Source organism: Geotrypetes seraphini, chromosome 7, assembly GCF_902459505.1.
Source record: "Geotrypetes seraphini chromosome 7, aGeoSer1.1, whole genome shotgun sequence".
NCBI lineage: Eukaryota > Metazoa > Chordata > Amphibia > Gymnophiona > Dermophiidae > Geotrypetes > Geotrypetes seraphini.
The window spans coordinates 17,859,036-17,882,407 of record NC_047090.1 but is presented as its reverse complement, the minus strand read 5'-3'; the positions used below and the strand labels follow the sequence as shown (position 1 = coordinate 17,882,407).

At 42.7% G+C, this 23,372-nt stretch overlaps 1 protein-coding gene across 1 annotated transcript in view; it reads left to right on the top strand.

Annotated features, from left to right (window-relative positions):
- Positions 1–23,372, top strand: part of TEAD4 (TEA domain transcription factor 4) — a 250,246-nt gene that overhangs the window by 97,414 nt on the left and 129,460 nt on the right. The window contains 1 exon segment of the mRNA XM_033951410.1: positions 8,846–8,910. Within this exon segment, the coding sequence (XP_033807301.1) occupies positions 8,846–8,910 (65 nt within the window).

Genomic DNA, 23,372 nt, shown 5'->3' with positions numbered 1-23,372 from the left:
TACTGATGGATTAAGCACTGGTTGGTGGGCAGGAAACAGAGGGTTGGAGTGAAGGGCCAATACTCAGACTGGCAATGGGTCATGAGCGGAGTTCCGCAGGGGTCGGTACTGAGACTGTGCCTGTTCAATATATTCATAAACGACCTGGAGACGGGGACGAAATGTGAGGTTATCAAATTTGCAGACGACACCAAGCTCTGCAGCAGGGTTAGAACCACGGAGGACTGTGAAGACCTGCAAAGGGATCTAACGAGACTGGAAGAATGGGCAAAAAAGTGGCAAATGAGCTTTTAATGTAGAGAAATGCAAGGTCATGCATGTAGGGAAAAAGAACCCGATGTTCAGCTACAAAATGGGGGGATCATTGCTAGGGGTAAGTAACCTTGAAAGAGACCTGGGTGTGTTGGTGGATACAACAATGAAACCATCGTCACAATGTGCATCAGCCTCAAAGAAAGCAAACAGAATGTTGGGTATCATCAAAAAGGGTATCACGACCAGGACGAAGGAAGTCATTATGCCGCTGTATCGGGCAATGGTGCGCCTGCACCTGGAGTACTGTGTCCAGTACTGGTCACCGTACCTCAAGAAGGACATGGCAATACTTGAGGGAGTCCAGAGAAGAGCAACTAAATTGATAAGAAGTATGGAAAACCTCTCATACGCTGACAGGTTAGAAAAGCTGGGGCTCTTCTCCCTGGAAAAGCGGAGACTTAGAGGAGACATGATAGAAACCTTCAAAATCCTGAAAGGCATAGAGAAGGTAAATTGAGGACTATGTTAAAAAGTATGGGTTACCTCTTTTTTGCTAATATATAGATCCAATAATGAAAATTGATTTATTTTTGTATTATTTTTTTTGAATTATTATGACTATCAAAAGAAATATTGGATGTATTAATACCGTAAATTGCCTGTTAAGCACAATTGTTGTTTATTTGAAAATTTAAATAAAGAATTACAAAAAAAAAAAGAGAAGGTAGACGGACAGATTCTTCAGACTTTGGGGAACCACAAGTACAAGGGGGCACTCGGAGAAATTGAAAGGGGACAGGTTTAGAACAAATGCTAGGAAGTTCTTTTTTACCCAGAGGGTGGTGGACACATGGAACACGCTCCCGGAGGTTGTGATAGGGCAGAGCATGCTACTGGGGTTCAAGGAAGGTTTAGATAAATTCCTGAAGGATAAGGGGATTGAGGGGTACTGATAAAATTAGAGATAGGTTATAGGAAAAGGCAGAGACCACTGAACAGGTCGTGGACCTGATGGGCCGCTGCGGGTGTGGACTGCTGGGCGTGATGGACCTCTGGTCTGACCCAGCGGAGTCAACTCTTATGTTCTTAACACCTTTGCAGAAGCTCATGTAAACTACTCTGAATTGACTCCCCAGTCATTAGTAGCAGTATAGAAGCTCTCATTAATCATAATTATAATATAATGGGTACCTTAGCATTTAGCACACGCTAATCTTTAGCGCGCGCTAAATTGGTTAGCGCACCTTAGTAAAAGGACCCCTTAGTGTTTGAGGCTTGTGTAAATGAGGACAGAGCTTGCAGGAATGGGGCAGAGACAGAGCTCATGTGGATGGGACAGGGAAAGAGAGATCCCACGGGAACGAGGACAACTTTGTCCCCGTGTCATTCTCTACAGGCTGAGTGCAACACATGTAACATATCTGCTATGCAGAAGTGAACTACAGCTAGGGCAGGGGTCTCAAAGTACCTCCTTGAGGGCTGCAATCCAGTCGGGTTTTCAGGGTTTCCCCAATGAATATGCATGAGATCTATTTGCATGCACTGCTTTCAATGCATATTCATTGGGGAAATCCTGAAAACCCGACTGGATTGTGGCCCTCAAGGAGGGACTTTGAGATCCCTGAGCTAGGAAGATTATCCTTCAAATAGTAGTTTTTTTTGTCTTTTTGTTTTCAGTTGTGATCAGGCAAAGGTATAAATTACTGTATATCGTAATTTCATACAAGGAGTAGTGAGATATTTTTGGAAAGACTTAGGGGTCAGTATTCAAAATGATTTAACTCTCTTGCCTGGTTAAATCACTCATGCCTGCCTATCCACTGATATTCAGCAGCACTTAACCAGACAGTGACACCAAATATCATAGCAACAGCAAATTTAATACCCTAGAGGAAAGGAGAGACAGGGGAGATATGATTCAGACGTTCAAATACTTAAAGGATATTAACGTAGAACAAAATCTTTTCCAGAGAAAGGAAAATGGTAAAACCAGAGGACATAATTTGAGGTTGAGGGGTGGTAGATTCAGGGGCAATGTTAGGAAATTCTACTTTACGGAGAGGGTGGTGGATGCCTGGAATGCGCTCCCGAGAGAGGTGGTGGAGAGTAAAACTGTGACTGAGTTCAAAGAAGCGTGGGATGAACACAGAAGATTTAGAATCAGAAAATAATATTAAAGATTGAACTAGGCCAGTACTGGGCAGACTTGCACGGTCTGTGTCTGTATTTGGCCGTTTGGTAGAGGATGGGCAGGGGAGGGCTTCAATGGCTAGGAGGGTGTAGATGGGCTGGAGTAAGTCTTTACAGAGATTTCGGCAGTTGGAACCCAAGCACAGTACCGGGTAAAGCTTTGGATTCTCGCCCAGAAATAGCTAAGAAGAAAAAAAATAATAATAATAATTTAAATTGAATCAGGTTGGGCAGACTGGATGGACCATTCGGGTCTTTATCTGCCGTCATCTACTATGTTACTATGTTAAAACTGAGCCTTGGTGCTTGGGTATGCAAGTAGTTTATATTATCCTCAGATTGTCAATCCAATTTTTGTAGGATAAAGTTTCAATAAGGTCAAAACTGCTATGTTATGTGTATTTTTTGCACACTTTCAAATACAATTTCCAAACACAAAGTACCCTCATATGCCAAGTTTGAACATATGATTAAAAGCTACTTGTATACATTTAGGCAGAATAAAATTGTTGATTTCCTTAGACTACAGTTACAGTTAGTTTATTTGATATACTGCAATTTTTAACAAAAAAAAGTCAAAGCAGTTAAACTAGGTATAACACCTTTAGTTGCCTTTTAGGTATACAGGAAGTCCCCGTTTTCCGAACATCTGACTTACGCCGGACTCGTACTTACGAATGGGGGGGTCCTGTTCTACCTTCGGTGTTCCAACACACTCCTCTCCCTCCCTCCTGAGTTTCAACGCGCCCCTCTCTCTCTCCATTCTGTGCCCCTAGTACCTGCCTCCCTCTGGTGGGTGTTTACCTTCTTCTGGTTGGCTTCCTCCTCCTTCCAGCCGCAGTCATTTCTCTGCCCAAAGCCGCGGGTGGCGGCTCCTACGTATGTCCCGTGACTGAGCCAGAGGACTTCCTTCTGGGAGGAGCTTCCTCCGACATCATAGGGAAGGCTTCCGGCTTAGCCGCGGGACGTGCGTAGAAGCCGCCACCCGCAGCTTTGTGTGGCTGGAAGGAGGAGGGAGCCAGCCAGAAGAAGGTAAACACCTGCTGGAGGGAGGCACGTACTTGGGGCTGTAGATATCGCTGGTAGGCACTGGTATATTAGGCCAGGATTTTCCTGGCTTAATTTATGGCACCTAACTACAATGCCTAGTGATGTCTAAGTCAACCATGCCTATTCTTCACCCCTAATCATGCTTGCTTTTCAGGTAGGTGTCATTAGGCGTTGGAGGACACCTCAACTTAGGTGTCACTAGGTGCCGTGTGGATATCCGTGCAAAGCCTTAATTGATATTTTAAAGTTGTTTTTAATGGGATTTTAATAGTGTGGTCAATTACAGTGCCATTTAACCCATTAACAAACAAATTGCTTGTGGCATCGCTAGGGATCCGTGGTTAGGGTGTTTAGTGGCGCCTAACCTAGGCACCTTTTATAGAACCAGGCCCTATGTGGTCATGTGAATTTTTAGCAATTGAAAGAAATCGCATGGATTAGATGTACATGCACACCATACATTTTGCATTAAGTGTACGTATAGGCAATGTGCAATTAATGCATCTAATTTTACACTCTTTATTCTGCTTAAACATATGTAATTCCTTTTAACCATTATAGAAACATAGACATAGAAGATGACGGCAGAAAAGGGCTACAGCCCATCAAGTCTGCCCACTCTGCTTACCCACCCCCTGTCTATGCCCTAATGACCCAATTTCCTTATCTTGACCCTCGTAGGGATCCCACATGGGTATCCCATTTATTCTTAAAGTCTGGCACGCTGTCTGCCTCGATCACCTGCACTGGAAGCTTGTTCCAATGATCAACCACTCTCTCTGTGAAGAAATACTTTCTGGTGTCGCCATGAAATTTTCCGCCCCTGAGTTTGAGCGGGTGCCCTCTTGTGGCCGAGGGTCCCTTGAGAAAGAAAATATCATCTTCCACTTCGACACGTCCCGTGAGGTACTTAAATGTTTTGATCATGTCTCCCCTCTCCCTACGTTCCTCGAGAGTGTAGAGCTGCAATTTGTTCAGTCTCTCTTCGTATGAGAGACCCTTGAGCCCCGAGATCGTCCTGGTGGCCATCCGCTGAACCGATTCAGTTCTGTGCACATCTTTACTGTAATGTGGCCTCCAGAATTGCACACAGTACTCCAGATGAGGTCTCACCATAGCTCTGTACAACGGCATCATAACTTCAGGCTTTCGGCTGACGAAACTTCTATTGATACAACCCAATATCTGCCTTGCCTTAGATGAAGCCTTCTCCACTTGATTGGCAGTTTTCATATCTGCACTGATGATTACTCCTAAATCTCGTTCTGCTGAAGTCCTAGTTAAAGTTTCTCCGTTCAAGAAGTACGTCCTGCATGGATTTCCGCTTCCGAGGTGCATGACCTTACATTTCTTAGCATTGAAGCCTAACTGCCAGGTTGAGGACCAACTTTCCAATGTAAGCAGGTCCTGTGCCATATAATTCTGTAAACTGCATTCACTTAATATATTACATAGTTTGGCGTCATCGGCGAATAGTGTTATTTTACCTTGAAGCCCTTGAGTCAGATCCCCTATGAATATGTTGAAAAGGAGTGGACCCAGGACTGAGCTCTGCGGCACTCCACTGGTCACCTCCGATGTTTTAGAGAGGGTACCATTAACCACCACCCTCTGAAGTCTGCCACTCAGCCAATCATTGACCCATGCAGTTAGTGTCTCTCCTAACCCCATCGATTCCATCTTGCTTAGCAGCCTGCGGTGTGGGACACTGTCAAAAGCTTTACTGAAGTCCAGGTACACGATGTCCAAAGACTCTCCCAAGTCCAACTTTCTTGTTACCCAATCAAAGAAAGCTGATGAGATTGGATTGGCAGGACCTACCCTTGGTGAATCCATGCTGACTGGGATCCCGAAGATTCCCTTCATTCAAGATCGTGTCCAATTTGCTTTTAATTAGTGTTTCCATGAGTTTGCACACTATTGATGTGAGACTCACCGGTCTATAATTCGCAGCCTCTGCCCTGCAACCCTTTTTATGCAGAGGAACGACATTAGCTAATTTCCAGTCCAGGGGAACTTTCCCCTTACTTAGGGAGAGATTGAATAGCTCAGCCAACGGTTTCGCCAGGACATTGCTCAATTCTCTGAGCACTCTTGGGTGCAAATTGTCTGGTCCCATGACTTTGTTCGCCTTGAGTCTTGCCTTTGCCGCTTGCCGAACGGCTGCACACCGTTGGCTCCCTTCCTTTTAAGGGGGAGCACGGGCACTGATGCTGCCTCTATGTTGTTTCCTTGGCCAATCTTTTACAAAGCTTAAATGTAATCTTTCACATTTATGCTGATGACATCACAATACTGATACCAGTCATTTCTTTTACCACTGAAATAAAAAATCAGATTACTTTAATCCTAAATCAGATTGAACAATGGATCATTGAATTGAAATTGAAATTAAACACTGCAAAAACCAGATTCTTTTTGGCTAAACGATAAAATTACAGATAAAATTCTCTATTTAAGAGAACAAGAATATCCAATAGCCTTGTCTCTTAAAATTTTAGGAGTCATACTTGACTGCCATTTAACCCTGGGGGAGCATACTAATATGCTTGTAAAGAAATGTTTCTTTGCATTATGGAAGTTGCGTTCCATCAAAAAATACTTTGACCCTACTTCTTTCAGATTACTAGTTCAAGCATTCATTTTAACTATTGCAATATAATCTATTTGGGAGCTTATAAAACCGTCTTGGGAAGATTAAGGCTAATCCAAAATACAGCAGTCTGTTTAATTTTCGGATTAAAAAACAGGAACATGTTAGCCCTTAATACCGTCAGCTGCACTGGTTGCCAATGGAAGCAAGAGTACTTTTCAAATTTGCCTGTATTTGCCTGTATTTGTTATGTGGACTAGCTCTGCTTTATCTCCGCTCTCATTTTGAATGGTACTGTTCGATTAGGCCTACTGGTTTATTTACTTTTCCTAATCCCAAAAATTGCCATTATAAAAAATATTTTGATCGATCTTTGTCTTATCATGCAGGTAAAGTTCAAGTATGGTTAGATGACCTGATTCAACAATCTGCATCTTACTGCACCTTTAGCAAAATTGGTTAAGACCTATTTGTTCAAAAAATTTGTTACTTGATTGATGACTATGTCATAGTTTCTAATTGTATTTTTCTCTATTGAAATACTGTACTGCTTTTCTGTGTGCTTTGTATCATCACTGGAATGTCCAATCCTCTTATTCTGTGAACCGCCTAGAACTTTTTGGGTGTTGGCGTTATAGAAAAATAAGGTTATTATTATTATTTGGATCTCTTCCAAGGATGAATCTTCTTTTTGGGGATTGGTTTCTTCCTTCATTTGGAGAGGTTGTAGGGCTCATACAGGCTATAACAAACTTGCCAGGAATAAGGAACAAGGGGGAATAAATTTACTTGACCTTTGGCTTTATAATGTGGCAGCACTCCTCTTTTGGGTCCGCGAGATTCATACTGGAATTATAAGTACGCCTCGGTTTATGTGTGGGGTATGGCTTCTTCAGTGTGTTCTGTTTTTAATAGTATTCGCTCCTTAACAAAACAAGTTCCTGTATCAAGTCTCCTAAAACCTCTTTGCACTGCTTGAAAGTGGTGGTGTTACAATTTGGAAGGAGTGGTAGGCCCATCACCATTTGTGTAATTTGTAAATAATTCAGATTTCCCAGGGGGCGGGGACAGGGTAAATCCCCATTTGATATTTGACTTAAGAGAGGATGCAGAAATGTGGAACAAGTGATCTCTGCTGGATCTGGCATCCCCTCCTTTGCGCCTGTCAGTCAACATAGACTATCCCATACTCATCATTTCTTTTCGGATCTGCAATTGAGGTACTATATTCAAGTGCTGCAGGGATCCCTCCTCTCCAAAATCACGGGCCTTTGGAACGATCTCACTATCCCGCTGCGGAACCTGGGCTCCCTCCAACTGTTCCGAAAACAACTGAAAACCTGGCTTTTCTCTAATATATAACATCTCCTGCTTACTTCCCCCCTTTTTCATATGCTCTTGTAAACTCTCTCTCCCCTCTCTTCTTGTATTTATAAGCTTTGTAAACCGTGTCGAGCTCCGCTTCCGTGGAGATGATGCGGTATATAAACTTAAGGCTTAGTTTAGTTTAGTTTAGTCATGGGGTTCATACCTCTCTTAACTAGACCTCCTTTTCATGCAAATGCCAGTAAATTGCAATAAATTAGCAGTGTGATACAGACTGGGCAGGAAAATAGGTCTTTCCCCAATTTTGCCACCTTGGCTAATACCTGGAGTTCTCTACAGGGGGTGGTTGTTACAGAACATGAGCTTGTTCAGAGTTTCGTTTCTGCTTTTTGCATTACCCCCAATGTGCTCCTTCATGAATCTCAGTTCAAGCTATTACATAATGTATATGCTACCAAGCTTAGAGGAAAAAATGATGGGATTATGGGATTCTGATATATGTGCTAAATATCAGAGTGGGCAGGATACCATATAGTGCACTATTTCTTGGAATGTCCCACCTTAAAACCCAGGAGCACTAACCACTTTGGCAGATTATTTGGGTATTTCTTGTTTTAAAGTCTATTGCCCCAACCTCTAAGCCAGTGATTCCCAACCCTGTCCTGGAGGAACACCAGGCCAATCGGGTTTTCAGGCTAGCCCTAATGAATATGCATGAGAGAGATTTGCATATGATGGAAGTGATAGGCATGCAAATTTGCTTCATGCATATTCATTAGGGCTAGCCTGAAAACCCAATTGGCCTGGTGTTCCTCCAGGACAGGGTTGGGAACCACTGCTCTAAGCTACCCTTCTGCTCTGCCTGGGTGTCTGTTTAGTCATTTTTCTAAAACTTATGCCAAACAGATGTCCCCATCCTTGTTTATTTATTTATTCAATTTTCTATACTGTTCTCCCAGGGGAGCTCAGAACAGTTGGTACATTAATTTATTCAGGTACTCAAGCATGTTTCCCTGCCTGTCTCAGCAGGCTCCCAATCTGTCTAATGTACCTGGGGCAATGGGAGGATTGTGACTTGCGCTGGGTCACAAGAAGCAGCATGGGTTTGAACCCACAACCTCAGGGTGCTGAGGCTGTAGCTTTAACCACTGTACCACACTCTTCTGTTGTTCATAAGCTGAATGTCTTACTTTGGAAAATGGCAATTCATTTTGGATGCTCTCGGCACAAAAATGTCCATCTCAGCCACTTTCAAACAGAAAATTTGGACATTTTTCTTGTTTGAAAATAGCTTTGAGAGATGTTATATGCAAACCGTCCCAATTCTGACTTAGATGACTTTTCAAAAATGTCCCTCTGTGTATACCCAGCCATACATCAATTGATAGCATCAAATTCCAAATCTCATAGTACTTTCTTTTCTTGTTCCAGGTCGAAATGAGTTGATAGCTCGGTATATTAAACTGCGGACAGGGAAAACACGCACTAGGAAACAAGTAAGTGAAGCATTTTTGTTAGTAATATGAATTTGTAGCATTGATGGTTGGGAGTCAGACCTATTGTGAACAGGTTTAAGTTACACTCTGGGTGATTGTTGAGATGGGAGGGATCCCCCTTTATAACATGTTCTCCTTCCCAAAATGCAGCCATTTATTTATTTTTTAAAATGTCTTAGCTGCCTAACACCTAGGCCAGTTACAGTAAAAACATACCTAATTCATGCTCAAACAACAAATTGTACACATACAAGAAATAAAAACAGTTCATATTTTGCATCATATTCCATACTTCTTTCTTAGTGTTAGTATTCAGCTGTAATACTCTGCCATAGACAAGTGAATTTTAAGTAATCGCTTAAAATATACAGCATTTATGTATAATCTTAAACTACCTGGCAATTGTGACAAACCCAGGTCCATGTCGGGTCTTACCCACAATAAACCCGGATCCGTTCCTGGTTTTGTCCCAGTGAGCAGAAATGTGCACAAGCCACCTAGGAGAGCGGATCAGGTGACTGACCAATTAATTAATCAAGCTGACTCTAGCTCTGACTGGGAAATGGAAATAGCAGAAACAGGGCAGGATAAGTGTGAAAGTTTCACTCTAGGCAAACCTTATCCTGACACTGTTAAATATCTTAGGAAATTTGAACAGCCAGTTAAAACCAGGGCTAGAAAGTATCCCATTTGTGAAAGTAGGGAGCAAGTCAGTGGGTGGAAAACCCTTCCCCCACAGTCTCAGAAGGGGAGTGGTTTTCCATCAGATATAATGAGCCTGCTGAGAACAGAGAAAGGGAAGCAGCCAAGGGAAGCCAGACTCACGAGGCACCCAGGAGAGGAATACCCAGGAGGGTATGAAGCTGGAGAGAGCCAGACTCTCTCAGACTGGCCCATTCTAGAAGCAGATGACGCAGTTCATATCAGGGAGCCTTGGGAGCAGCCAGAGGAGGAAGCAATGGACACCCAGGCAAGCCAGGCATGCACTGAAACTCAGCCATTGCCTATGGAAATATAGTGAGTTTAAACCTGGATGTTTTCTCATGCTGTTCATTCCTCTGTGCTGTTAGGGAATCTGAAAGTTTAGAAACTTCAGTTTTAAAACTCTCCCTGAAAGCTTAAATGCAGAAGTTTTCTTTAAAGCCCTGAAATATATAACGTGGTAGGAGTGTTTGTACTTCCTGGCTGATTGCCAAGCTGAGCCAGCACGTTGTTTTCTCTCAGCTGTGGCTAATCCCAAGTGCACTATTGCAGAGAAGGGAAACGTACATGTGCTATTGAAGGCTTGTGATATATTAATGATTTTTGAAACATACAAATGAACTGTTTGGATAAAAGAATATTGATTTAAAACACTGTTGCTCTGGTGAAGAGAACTAAGACCCATAAGCTTGCAAGCCCAGAAGCAGGGACTGTTGGTAATTGCAGTGTTATTCAAGTTTTGTTTTTGGAACCTTTATGAGTTTGATGTCATGTGCTATGACTGCATACGGCACTGCAAGGCTGATGCCTGAATGTTTTTGAATTATGTTACCATTACTAAAATAAAGCTATTTTTGGTTTTTCACATTCTGACTGAAACCTGTATTCCTTGCATGCATGCCTAAAAGTAAGACCTGGAGGATCCCTTAGTAGCAAGGGACACGTGGGACTGGAGTTTTGGTCATTTTCCTGGGGCTTGCAACATCGGCAAGAACCCGGGGTGTGACACAATGCATCCCATAATCTTGACCTTCCAACTGAAAATGTAGCTTGACTTGTTAACACATAATGTACAGATTCAACCATCAATTTCATCGTTGATTCCAATCTCAAAGATCTATTAGGCATATACAAAGATAGCACTTTATGTAAATATAAAAGTACCTGCCCATAAAGAATTTGATGGATTAACATCAGTATCTTATACTGTACTCGACATTTTACCAGCAACCAATGAAGTTGATTTAAAACTGGTGTAATATGTACCATTTGGTTCCCTCCTTCAAAATGCGAGCTGCTATAATACAGTGACATCTGCAGCAGTGTATCACCCAAGGTAAACACTATATTCATTGACCCTTTCTGACATGGGGCTAGATTAAATAATTGGCAAATAGTTGGTTTATGTCTTAGGGGTCTTTTCACTAAGATGTGCTACCAAATGGGCTTAGCATGCCCTAACAAAGGCCTTTCCTACATACTAAGCCCAAATCTAGCATGTTCCTAAAAAAAAAGGGTTTTATTGATATTTTTAAATTTCAGGTTATGCGCTATTGTTGGCAACTGAAAATAATTAACACAAGAGCCTAGGCGTCCTATTTAGTAGGTACTAAGGGCTCCTAGGCAGTAGGTGTTTCCATGTTAATTATTTTCAGTTACGTCTGCTAGCATTGTCATTAGTGCGTAGCACTAATGTGGGAGCACTTACCGCTTCCTGGTTAGAAGGTGCTAAGAGCTCCCATGTTAACCAATTAGCATGCAGTAATGTGAGCATTCTCCACCTATGACACATATCCTCCAAAAGGTAAATACAAGAAATAGTCTACAATCAGTGTACTCAAATATGAAACTACCGCAAGACATTTTAGTGCATCCTGCAGTACTGTATATACTCGAATATAAAGTCGAACCGAATATAAGTTGAGACCCCCATTTCCCCCCAAAAGGAGGAAAAATGGTTGACTCGAATATAAGTCGGGCAGCTTAATATGTTCAAGTGCCCTGCCAGAATCTGCAAAGGAGGGCAACGAAACTGGTAAGAGGGCTGGAAAACTTCCCATATGCTGAGAGGCTGGATAAACTGGGGCTTTTCTCTCTGGAAAAGAGGAGGCTCAGGGGGGATATGATAGAGACCTTCAAAATACTTAGGGGCATAGAGAGGATGGACAGGGACAGGTTCTTCAGACTAAAAGGGACGACAGGTACGAGGGGGCACTCAGAGAAACTGAAGGGAGATAGGTTCAAATCAAATGCAAGGAAGTTTTTCTTCACCCAAAGGGTCGTGGACAAATGGAATGCGCTCCCGGAGGAAGTGATCCGGCAGAGTACAGTACAGGGATTCAAACAGGGATTGGACAGATTCCTGAGGGAAAAGGGGATCGTGGGGTACTGAGGGAGGTGCTGGGGTGTTGCATAAGTATAGACAGCTCACCAGGTCGTGCAGGTGCAAGGCCGGAGGGTTAGGACATTGATGGGAAGATAGGACTTCGATGAAAAAACCTAGGGGGCAAGGGGGCCCCTACTGGTGATTAAGGCAGGTCATGACCTGTTGGGCCACCGCGGGGGCGGACTGCTGGGCGGGATGGACCTCTGGTCTGACCCGGCAGAGGCACTGCTTATGTTCTTATGTTATGTTCTTATGCACCTAGCATCCCCTCCATCCCCTGTCAGGCTCTGCACCCAGTCCTCTTCCTTCCCTCACTACCTCTGCACCCTGCCCCTCTTCCCCCACCCTGTCTGTCATACCTCCTCTGCCAATCCCTGGTGGTCCAGAGTTGCAGCGGGCAGAAGCGAGCTTTCCGAGCTCCTGCCCCACTGCTAACCCGGTCAGTAGGCCACTGCTGTGGCCGCCACGAGTTCCAGTTCTATCAGCCACTGAGCAGCACTGAGCAGGAGCACGTTTTGGCGCTGCTGCTCGGCGCTGAGCAGTTTCCTGACTGGCAGTGGATTTTCCCAAGCCATCTCACTAATGGCCAATGAACTTCTCTTTTAGGAAATTATCCAAGCCTTTTTAAAATCCTGCTAAGTTAACTGATTTCACCATGTTCTCCAGCAACGAATTCCAGAATTTAATTACACGTTGTGTGAAGAAATATTTTCTCTGGTTTGTTTTAAATTTACTATTTAATAGCTTCATCACATACCTCCTAGTCCTAGTATTTTTGGAAAGAGTGAACAAGTGATTTACCCTTTCCATTCCACTCGTTATTTTATAAACCTCTATCATATCACCCCTGCACCATCTCTTTTTCAAGCTGAAGAGCCCTAGCCACTTTAGCCTTTCCTCATAGGGAAGTCGTCCCATTCTTTTAACCAATTTTGTTGCCCTTCTCTGTACCTTTTCTAATTCTGCTATATCTTTCTTGAGATATGGTGACCAGAATTGTACACAGTATTCAAGGTGCAGCCGTACTATAGATTGATACAAGGGCATTATAATATTTTCATTTTTGTTTTCCTTTCTTTTACTGATAATTTCTAATATTCTATTTGCTTTCTTAGCCATGCCGCTAATGGAGCTGAGGGTTTCAAAGTATCCTCAACAACGACACCTAGATCCCTTTCCTGGACAGAACCCAGCATCACGTAGTTATAGTTCGACTTCCTCTTTCCCACATGAATCACTTTGCACTTGCTCACATTAAAGCTGATCTGCCACTTAGACGCCCAGTCTCCCAAGTTCCTCTTGCAATTTTTCACAATTCTCTTGTGATTTAACAATTTTGTGTCATCAGCAAATTTAATTATCTCACTAGTTATTCCTATCTCTAGATCTTTGATAAATGTGTTAAAATTCTGTGGTCCTAGCACAGACCCCTGGGGACCCCCACTATTTACTCTTCTCCATTCAGAATATTGAACATTTAAACCTACGTTCTGTTTTCTGTCTTTCATCCAGTTATTAATCCATAATAGGACATTGCCTTCTATCCCATGACTTCTAATTTCTTCAGAAGTCTTTCATGAGGTACTTTATCCAATGCCTTTTGAAAATCCAAATAGACAGTATCAACTGGCTCACCTTTATCCACATGTTCATTCACCCCTTCAAAGAAATGCAGTAGATTGGTGAGGCAAGATTTCCCTTGACTAAATCCATGATGCTTTCTCTCATTAATCCATGCTTATTTATATGTTCTATCACTTTGTTTTTTATAATAGTCTCTACCATTTTGCCCGGTACGGACGTCAGACTCCCGGTCTATAATTTCTTGTATCACCTCTGAAACCTCGGCCACATTGGCCACCCTCTAGTCCTCTGGTACAATGCTGGATTTTAGAGCAAAATTACAAATTACTAACAATAACTCTGCAAATTCATTTTTCAGTTCTATCAGCACTCTGGGATGTATACTGTCCGGTCCAGGTGATTTGCTACTGTTCTGTTTGTCAAATTGACCCATTACATCTGCTTTTACTGGAACATTGGTCCACGACCTGGCAGCTGGGCTTCAATGCGAAAAAATGCAAGATCATGCACCTTGGCAACAATAATCCGTGCAGAACATACACACTGAACGGCGAGACCTTGGCTAAGATGGCAGCAGAGCGGGACTTAGGGGTGATCATTAGTAAAGACATGAAAACAGCCATCCAAGTGGAAAAGGCTACATCCAAGGCTAGACAAATGCTGGGTTGTATCCGTAGAAGATTTGTTAGCCGGAAGCCGGAGGTCATAATGCCATTGTACAGAACCATGGTGAGACCTCATCTGGAGTACTGTGTGCAATTCTGGAGGCCACACTACCGTAAGGACGTACTGAGAGTTGAGTCGGTTCAGCGCATGGCCACTAGGATGATCTTGGGGCTTAAGGATTTCTCATACGAGTACAGAGGAAGTGATCAGGCAGAGTACGGTACAGGGATTCAAGCAGGGATTGGATGGATTCCTGAGGGATAGAGGGATCGTGGGGTACTGAGTAAACCAACCTGGTCGTGCATGTGCAAGACCGGAGGGCTAGGACTTCGATAGGAGGGCAGAACTTAAATGGGAAACCAAGGTGGCAGGGGAGCCCCTTCTGATGATTCAGACAGGCCTTGACCTGTTTTTGGCCACCGCGTGAGCGGACTGCTGGGCAGGATGGACCTGTGGTCTGACCCGGCAGAGGCACTGCTTATGTTCTTATGTTCTTATGTTCTTACAGGCTGCACAGGTTGCGGCTATACTCTCTCGAAGAGCGTAGGGAGAGGGGAGACATGATTGAGACATTTAAGTACATCACTGGCCGCATAGAGGTGGAAGACAACATTTTCTCTTTCAAGGGTCCGTCAGCCACAAGAGGACATCCGCTGAGAATCAGGGGCGGGAAATTTCATGGGGATACCAGGAAGTACTTCTTCACAGAAAGAGTGGTAGACCATTGGAACAAACTCCCAGAGCAGGTGATCGCGGCCAGCAGCATACAAGATTTTAAGAATAAATGGGATGCCCACGTCGGATCTTTACGAGGGCAGTATAGAGGTGATACCACCTGTGAGCGACCCCTTAGGAGTTGTTAGGGGAGGGTTAATGGAGTGGGCAGACTTGATGGGCTATGGCCCTTTTCTGCCGTCATCTTCTATGTTTCTATGTTACATCATCCAGTGTTACACAGATTTGTTTGAGTTTTTCTGATTCATCAGAATTGAATACAATTTCTAGCACTGGTAACTCCCCCACATCTTCCTCTGTGAAGACCAAGGCAAAATGATTCATTTAATCTCTCCACTATGGCATTGTCTTCTCTGAGAGCCAAGTTCCACGTTTTATTAAAATTTTCTATCCCGCAACAAAGCATTCTGGGCTTCTTCCCGGCTTCTTTCTTTTAATGTGCCTAAAAAAGTTTTTACTGTGTGTTTTTGCTTCCAGCACAATCTTCTTTTTGACTTCCTTATTAAGTGCCTTGCATTTGACTTGACATTCCTTATGTTGTTTACAATTATTTTCAGTCGAATCCTTTTTCCACTTTCTGGAGGATTCTCTTTTAGCTCTAATAGCTTCCTTCACCTCACTCGTTAACCATGCCAGCTTCCGTTTGGTCTTCCTTCTTCCTTTATTAAAACATGGAATATATTTAGTCTGGTCTTACAGGATGGTATTTTTGAACATCAGTGCCAGTTGTATATTTTTGACCTTTACAGCTGAACCTCTAAGTTTCTTTATTACCATTCTCCTAATGTTATCATAATCACCTTTTTTTAAAGTTAAGTGCTGTTGTATTGAATTTCCCGTGCAAACCTATTCTAGGGATTATATCAAATCTGATCATTATCAAGCAGTCCCTTCCCCGCTGCACCAATTCATGTGCTCTACTAAGAACTAGATCAAGAATTGCTTCATATCTTGTTGGTTCCAGAACTAGCTGCTCCATAAAACAGTCTTTGATTTAATCAAGGAATTTTATCTCCCTAGTATGTCCTGATGTTACATTCACCCAGTCAGTATTGGGGTAGTTTAAATCAACAAATCCACAGGATGAGATAAATCAATCACCAATATACAAAAAACTTTTTATCTCCTACTGTTGGGATAGGACTGTCAAAGGTTAAATAATAACCTGAGGGGGAGAAAAAGACCTCACAACTAACGAGGTACTCATCAAGCCAGCCGAAGCTGCAAAGTGAATAAGCCTTCAGTTCATCACGGGTCATAAAAAAAACCTCCCCCACAGATTAATTAAACGGTATCCTATTCAGCGCTTTGTAGTGCGTGAGTCTGGTGTGACAGTTGTCTCTTTCTCGCTCAAATTTAATTTTGACCCAACGACTCTATTTGCTAATAAGTCTCTGCTCTTGCAGTAGTCGGCTCCTGAGGCAGGGGAAAACGGACAAGCGCGCAAAGCGATTTGTGCAGTTTTAGTAGTCGGTGCAACTTTCAGATAGTTGCTATACTTTGGAAAAATATGCTGCGTCCCTTTCACCATAAGGAGGTAACGTTTCAGAATGGTTAGGCATGCTAAACCCAGTACGCATTACATGCCTTGGATAAATGCTTTTTTTTAATATCAATGGTGCATGTTCCGTCAATTAAGATCATTTTTGGACCAAAACAATCTGATCAAGATAGTCCATGATTACAAGAAAACTTGATTATTGCAATTTACTGTTTCCAGGTATTACTTTAGGCATGAAAGGATTGCATTTTGTCCAAAATACAGCTGTCCATATCACCCCTCTTCTTAAGTCACGCCATTGGCTTCCTGTTTTCGCATGTGAGTAAGTTGAGGGAGGAAGGAAGGAGAGAGAGGGAGGCATAGAAAGACCTGGAAGAAAAGAGAACAAATGCTGGACTGGACATGGGGGGGGGGGATATGCAGGCGTTCGCGGGGCATGCCTTCAGGGGTAGGGGGGCCCTGGTGTAGAAGTACATAGAGGAAGGAGGATTGAAAAAGATGTGCATATACTGGACTGGGAGGGAGGGATGGGGGGAAGAAATAATGGGTCTAAAAACAGAGGAGAGGGAGATAGATGATGGACAATGGGATTTAAGGAGGGAAGGAACAGAAAGGGAGAGAAGTTGGACACAAGGAATGGTGTGGAGGAGGGTGGGTATAGAGATACTGGATAGGAGGGTAGTTGGGAAGAGAAAGGGAGAGCTGGTGGACCCTGGGGTGGTGGGGAAGGAGGGAGAGATGCAGGATGAAAGGGTAGTTGAGAAAAGGAGAGATGGTGGATCTGGGGATGGTGGGGGTCCATCGCTGCAGCTATGGGGATGGAGATGAAAAAAAGGAAAAATGCCAGACCTCTGGGAGAGGGAAGGGAAATGGAAGGTGAGGGCAGAGATGGAAGGCGGATGGTTATCACAGAGAAATAAGGAAACGACAAATGGGCAGGAGACCCTGGCAAGCGAGTTATCAGAAATCAACCAGAGCCTGGGACCAACAAGATTTGAATAATGACCAGACAACAAAAGGTAGAAAAAATAATTTTATTTTCTATTTTATGATTACAATATGTCAGATTTGAAATGTATATCCTGCCAGAGCTGGTGTTAGACCGTGAGTGTGAGCTAGGATTTAACAGAGAGGAAAAGTATTTTTCGTTTGTTTGTTTACACCACAGCACCAGTGTGGGTAGGAAAGGGCAAAGGGGGTGAAGAGGCTATAAAAGGGGTGAAGAGACTATAAAATAAATCCATCAGGATGTTTGAAAAAACAACCAATTGGGTAGAAAAATCGAATCAAATTGAAAAATGGATTCAATAGGCTGAATCGAATCGAAATTTTTTTCCCTGAATCGGGCAGCACTAGTTCTGTGGATTGAAAGTATCTGTTTACTTTGTTTTAGGAGAATTTGGGTTCCTTTTACGAAGCCGCATTAGCGGCTTCAGCGTGCGACTTTTCATCTTGCGCCAACCCCCGCGCTAGCCTAAAAACTACTGCCTGCTCAAGAGGAGGTAGTAGCGGCCAGCGCGGCCGGCAGTTTAGCGCACGGTATTACGCGCATTAAACCGCTACCGTGCCTTCGTAAAAGGAGCCCTTTATCTTTTTTGAAGGACTTTATTTTTTTTGAAAGGAGACTGTTAGAAGAAAACACGGGCTATATTAGGTGATGAAAATTGTGTTGGTGAAATAAAATAGCAAACTCTCATTTGCCTGTGTCTCTGCATGCTTATGATTTTTCTACATTTCCTCGCTTTTTTTCTCACTGGATATTGCTAGCTTGTTTGAGTTTATATTGCAATTTTGCCTTGTTAACTTACTGTTATATAAGAACATAAGCAGTGCCTCCGCCGGGTCAGACCACAGGTCCATCCTGCCCAGCAGTTCGCTCCCGCGGCGGCCCAAAACAGGTCAAGACCTGTCTGAATCATCAGAAGTGGCTCCCTTGCCACCTTGGTTTCCCATTTAAGTCCTGCCTTCCTATCGAAGTCCTAGCCCTCCGGTCTTGCACATGCACGACCCGGTTAGTTTATACTCATTACCTGATTTACTTCCTATACTTGTGTTACCTCCCAGCTCCTCCCTCAGTATCCCACGATCCCTTTATCCCTCAGGAATCCATCCAATCCCTGTTTGAATCCCTGTACCGTACTCTGCCTGATCACTTCCTCCGGTAGCGCATTCCAAGTGTCCACGACCCTTTGGGTGAAGAAAAACTTCCTTGCATTTGTTTTGAACCTATCTCCCTTCAGTTTCTCCGAATGCCCCCTCGTACTTGTTGTCCCCCTCAGTCTGAAGAATCTGTCCCTATCCACCCTCTCTATGCCCCTCATGATCTTGAAGGTCTCTATCATATCTCCCCTGAGCCTCCTTTTCTCCAGAGAGAAGAGCCCCAGCCTATCCAGCCTCTCGGCGTATGAGCAGTGTTCCAGTGTATTAAGTCAAGCTCTAGTTTGCGTCTCATCTCAAATCTGCTGAAATAGGTACGGAAAATAGGAATCCCGTGCTGTGACCACTCATAAAGCAGATCTCAATCCCCATAGCAAAGAGATTTCCCTAGACATTCTAAAAGAAATAGATCTAAAGATAAGGGATATTAGAGAAAAGTTTTGTTTTTGCATTTGTTGGTTTTTTTTTTTGCTGTTTGTTTTCAAATGACTGTCATTAAGAGTGTGCACTATAGGCTACATTCTATGTGGCTGTAATTTTCAAAAAAGATAGATGTCCAAAAGATGGCATAAACTGGCACTTGGACATCTTACTAGTCAAAACATCCAAATAGCCATTTTCGAAACTGACTTTCTAGATATCTTTCTGGTCATTTTGTCTCCAGTGCATCTAAATCTTAAGGGGGCATGTTAGTGGCATGTTTGGGGGGGCTTGGGACTTGGACTTTCTACAGGGATGATGATCAAAAACATTCTGGGCATCATTTAGAGGTTTGGGGCTAGAATAGGTTTTTGGGTTTTTTCTTGTTTAAATCATTTTTTTACTGAGCATACATAAGAACTAACAACACAAAAAGAATAGCATTATAAATATCAAATATTAAGCTCAATCAATTTTCAATAATTTAATTTAAGTCTTATATACCGCTAATAACGTGAGGTTTCTAAGCGGTTTACAAAAATGATGCATGAAAAGATACAATAAATAAAAATAAATAAGATAGGTACTTGGAAATTCCCTAACTGTCCCAAAGGCTCACAATCTAACTAAAGTGCCTGAAGAAACAATTTATGAAAAGTAAAGATAAAAATATAAAGATAGAGATAGAAATGAATATTCCAACAAGATGGTGGCCAGTTAGGTCATCTTCTGTGCTGTCTCCCTTGTCCTGCTTTTGTTTTTGTTTTATTAATAACAATCATCAATCCCATCATGTCAACCCACTTCCCCCACCCATCTAATCCCCCATTCAATATCTATAACAGATGTATTGAGCATATACAAAATCTAGCAATACAGAAAGAATATCATTGCAAATATCAAATATTAGGCTCAAACAATTTCCAATGTCAATCTCCAAATGTACCCTACCAACCCACTTCCCTCATCCATCTAACCCCTTATCTAATAACCAAAGCATATGTATTTTAAATATTAACTAATTATATGACTAATTTCTTGTACCCTTTACGCTTCTCAGGACTGCAAAAAAAAATAAAATAAAATAAAATACTTCTTAAGGTCTTCCTAATAAAACATGACTACGAGCAGTGGGAGTCAATGTATTTAAAAATGGTTGCCAAATTTTAAATAATATTCTGCCCTGTTTCATATCCCAATCAGAAATAGACATAGCCTCCATAAGTACAAGATACTAGAATAGTTTTAAAAACGAATAAGGGTCAAAAAGGTGCCCAAACATACCACCTTACTTCCCAGTGGTTTCCAACCCCCTCCCACCACCCAAAGATTTGAAAGAAACAGTACATTTTCGCTTGTATTACAGCTTCAGATGATCACACAGACATAGCTCAGCAGATCAGAGGGGTACTGCTGTGAATGTTGCATTAAAAAGTCCCATGTACACATTCACTATAACCTGCTTATATAGTTAACCCTCCAAAACCCACCCAAAACCTACTGTACCTACATAAAGATGACACCTGCAGGCATAAGGACTATTATTGTGGTATACAGGTAGGTACAATAAGTTTTGGAGGGCTCACCATACAATATAAGCAGGTCTCCCTTGGACTTTGTAATGTGATGTTCACTGCAGTACTGCCTAGAATACCCCTCTGCTCAGCTATGTGGACAGTTTGCGTTTTTCATTTGGACGTTTTTATATTCAGAAATGACCCAAAAATATAGACGCACTAAGGGCCAAAAAAACCTCTTGCTAGGTCATTAAAAAAAATATAATAGATGTCTTGCAGTTTTGAAAATGGATATTTTCTCTACTAAAACGTCCAGACTCAGACTTAGGGATACTTTTACTAAGCTGCGATAGTGGTTTTAGCGTATGCTGAATTGCCGTTCGCGCTAGACCTTAACGCCAGCATTGAGCTGGCGTTAGCGTAACGCGGGTTTAACGTGCGCTGAAATCCTGCATGCGCTAAAAATGCTATCGCGACTTAGTAAAAGGAGCCCTTAGACATCCATTTGAAAATGTCCCTCCACTTATAGCGCCCAGATAATAACTAGAATGGCACATAGTGTGATTCTACAGGGTACGTGCACCTTTTATAGAATTGAGCTATCGGTGTGTAGCATAACTTTTAGGCATACCCATTTAAGCCAGCTAAAACCATGTCTAAATGCCTGTGCCGAAATTATGAGTGGATCAGGTGTGTTCTATAACAGTGTTCTTCAACCACCGGTCCATGGACCAGTGTCGGTCCACAGAAATTTCCTGCCGGTCCACAGAGCCAGCATGTGCATCAGGCCCAAAACAGTGTTCTTCAACCGCCGGTCCACGGTGCGATCGATGCGGTGTTATCTTCGAGCCAGCTCCCTCTTCCTAACTGATTCAGTGCACAAAGCCACGGGCAGTGGCTCCAACGGGCATCCTGCGCCTGAACCGGAAGCCTTCTCTCTGACGTTGCAACGTCAGAGGGAAGGCTTCCAGATGAGGCACGGGATGTGCAAGGTGCAATTAGTACTATTATGGGGCGGGGTCTGGCCCACAACTTAGCCCAGTGTTCTTTAACCGCCGGTCCACGGACCGATGCCGGTCCACAGAATAATTCTTTTATTTCTGCCGGTCCATAGGTGTAAAAAGGTTGAAAAACACTGTTCTATAACAATATGCATAACTTTTAGGAATGCCCACTATCTGCCCATGCCCCTCCCCTGACCATGCCACCTTTTCAAATTCACACACTAGAACAGGCACATACTTTTTATATAGAATTATGCTTTCCAAATTGTGCGCATAACTTTTAATTAGTGCTGATTAGGCCACTAATTAAGTTGTGCATGTAAATCAGCTGTGCACTCACAACTTAAGGTGCCATATACAGAATTTGGGGTATGCGCATATAAGGATAGATTCAAGAAAGGGTATCTAAAGTTAAACACTGGGATACAATGCCTAACTTTGGGTGTGAGTGCTTATGCCATATCAAAAGCCGATGGAAGTGCTCTTGCCTAACTATAGGCAGTTATGCACATCAATGCTAGTATTCTAGTAGACCCACTCATGTCACACCCCCAATAGCTGCATGCAGTAGAATTTGTGTGTGTATGTTGTAGAACAGTGGTCTCCAACTCAAACCCTTTGAAGGGCCACATTTTGGATTTGTAGGTCCTTGGAGGGCCTCAGAAAAAAATGTTAATGTCTTATTAAAGAAATGACAATTTTGCATGAGGTAAAACTCTTTATAGTTTATAAATCTTTCCTTTTGGCTAAGTCTTAATAATAATATTGCCATTTATGGTTAAAAAGACATATGATTAAGAAACTGTTTTATTTTACTTTTGTGATTATGATAAACATACCGAGGGCCTCAAAATAGTACCTGGCGGGCCGCATGTGGCCCCCGGGCCGCGTGTTTGAGACCACTGTTGTAGAATTTCTGACTAAAGGCATTTGCTTGTGTACCTGCTAATTGATGCCAATGAAGAACAAATATAGCCTTTTATTGCTCATTAACACCAATTATCAGTTCATTTTTAAATGAATATAGTTTTAAGTTTCAAGTTTATTCATATTATTTGATTGAACGCTTTTCCAAATTACAAAGCGTTGTACAAAAGATAAAAATATGATTTTAGAGAAATCACTTATACTTATAATATATGCACGCAACTGACCTCATTCTATTGCACACTAAACACTGAATTCTGATCCAAAATGGCTGCCACTATCTGAATACTGACAGGATGCCTGAGAGTGTCTCTTATACCTTTGAAGAATGCTGAAAAGAAGGGGCAGAAGCGTTGGTGGTGCCTCCCAGCGCTCGGTGCCCATGGTTCCTACAGTCGAAGACATCTTCAGACGCCTTCAAATCAAGCAAGTTTCTTCGGGGAATCGCCCGTTGGGAGCATCGGCAGAGCAGAGTGCTTCGGCGGAAACCCACAGGCTAGACGTTACTCTGAGCCCCAATGTCAGGACGCCTCCCCTTCATCCGCTGCCTCTGGGAGCTAGCTCACCGCGAGAGGAGAGTGCGTCTGACAAGGCAGTATTCTCCTCTCGAGATGCCAGCATATTGGAGGGCTTGCTGCAGGGAACAGCCCAGAAGGATTTGGTCCTTTTGGAGGAACCAGCGACCGGGACATCTTTAGCCAAGGAGGAACAAGGCACTGGGGAGATAAACCAACCATCTGAGCTATCTCAAACTACACCAATAATTTATTTTGCTCCTGTTAAACTCCCAGAAGTCACTTTAGAGTCGCTCTGGGAATTACTTTTGGCTTTGGGAAATTCCCTGAATCCTCAAATTAAAACTT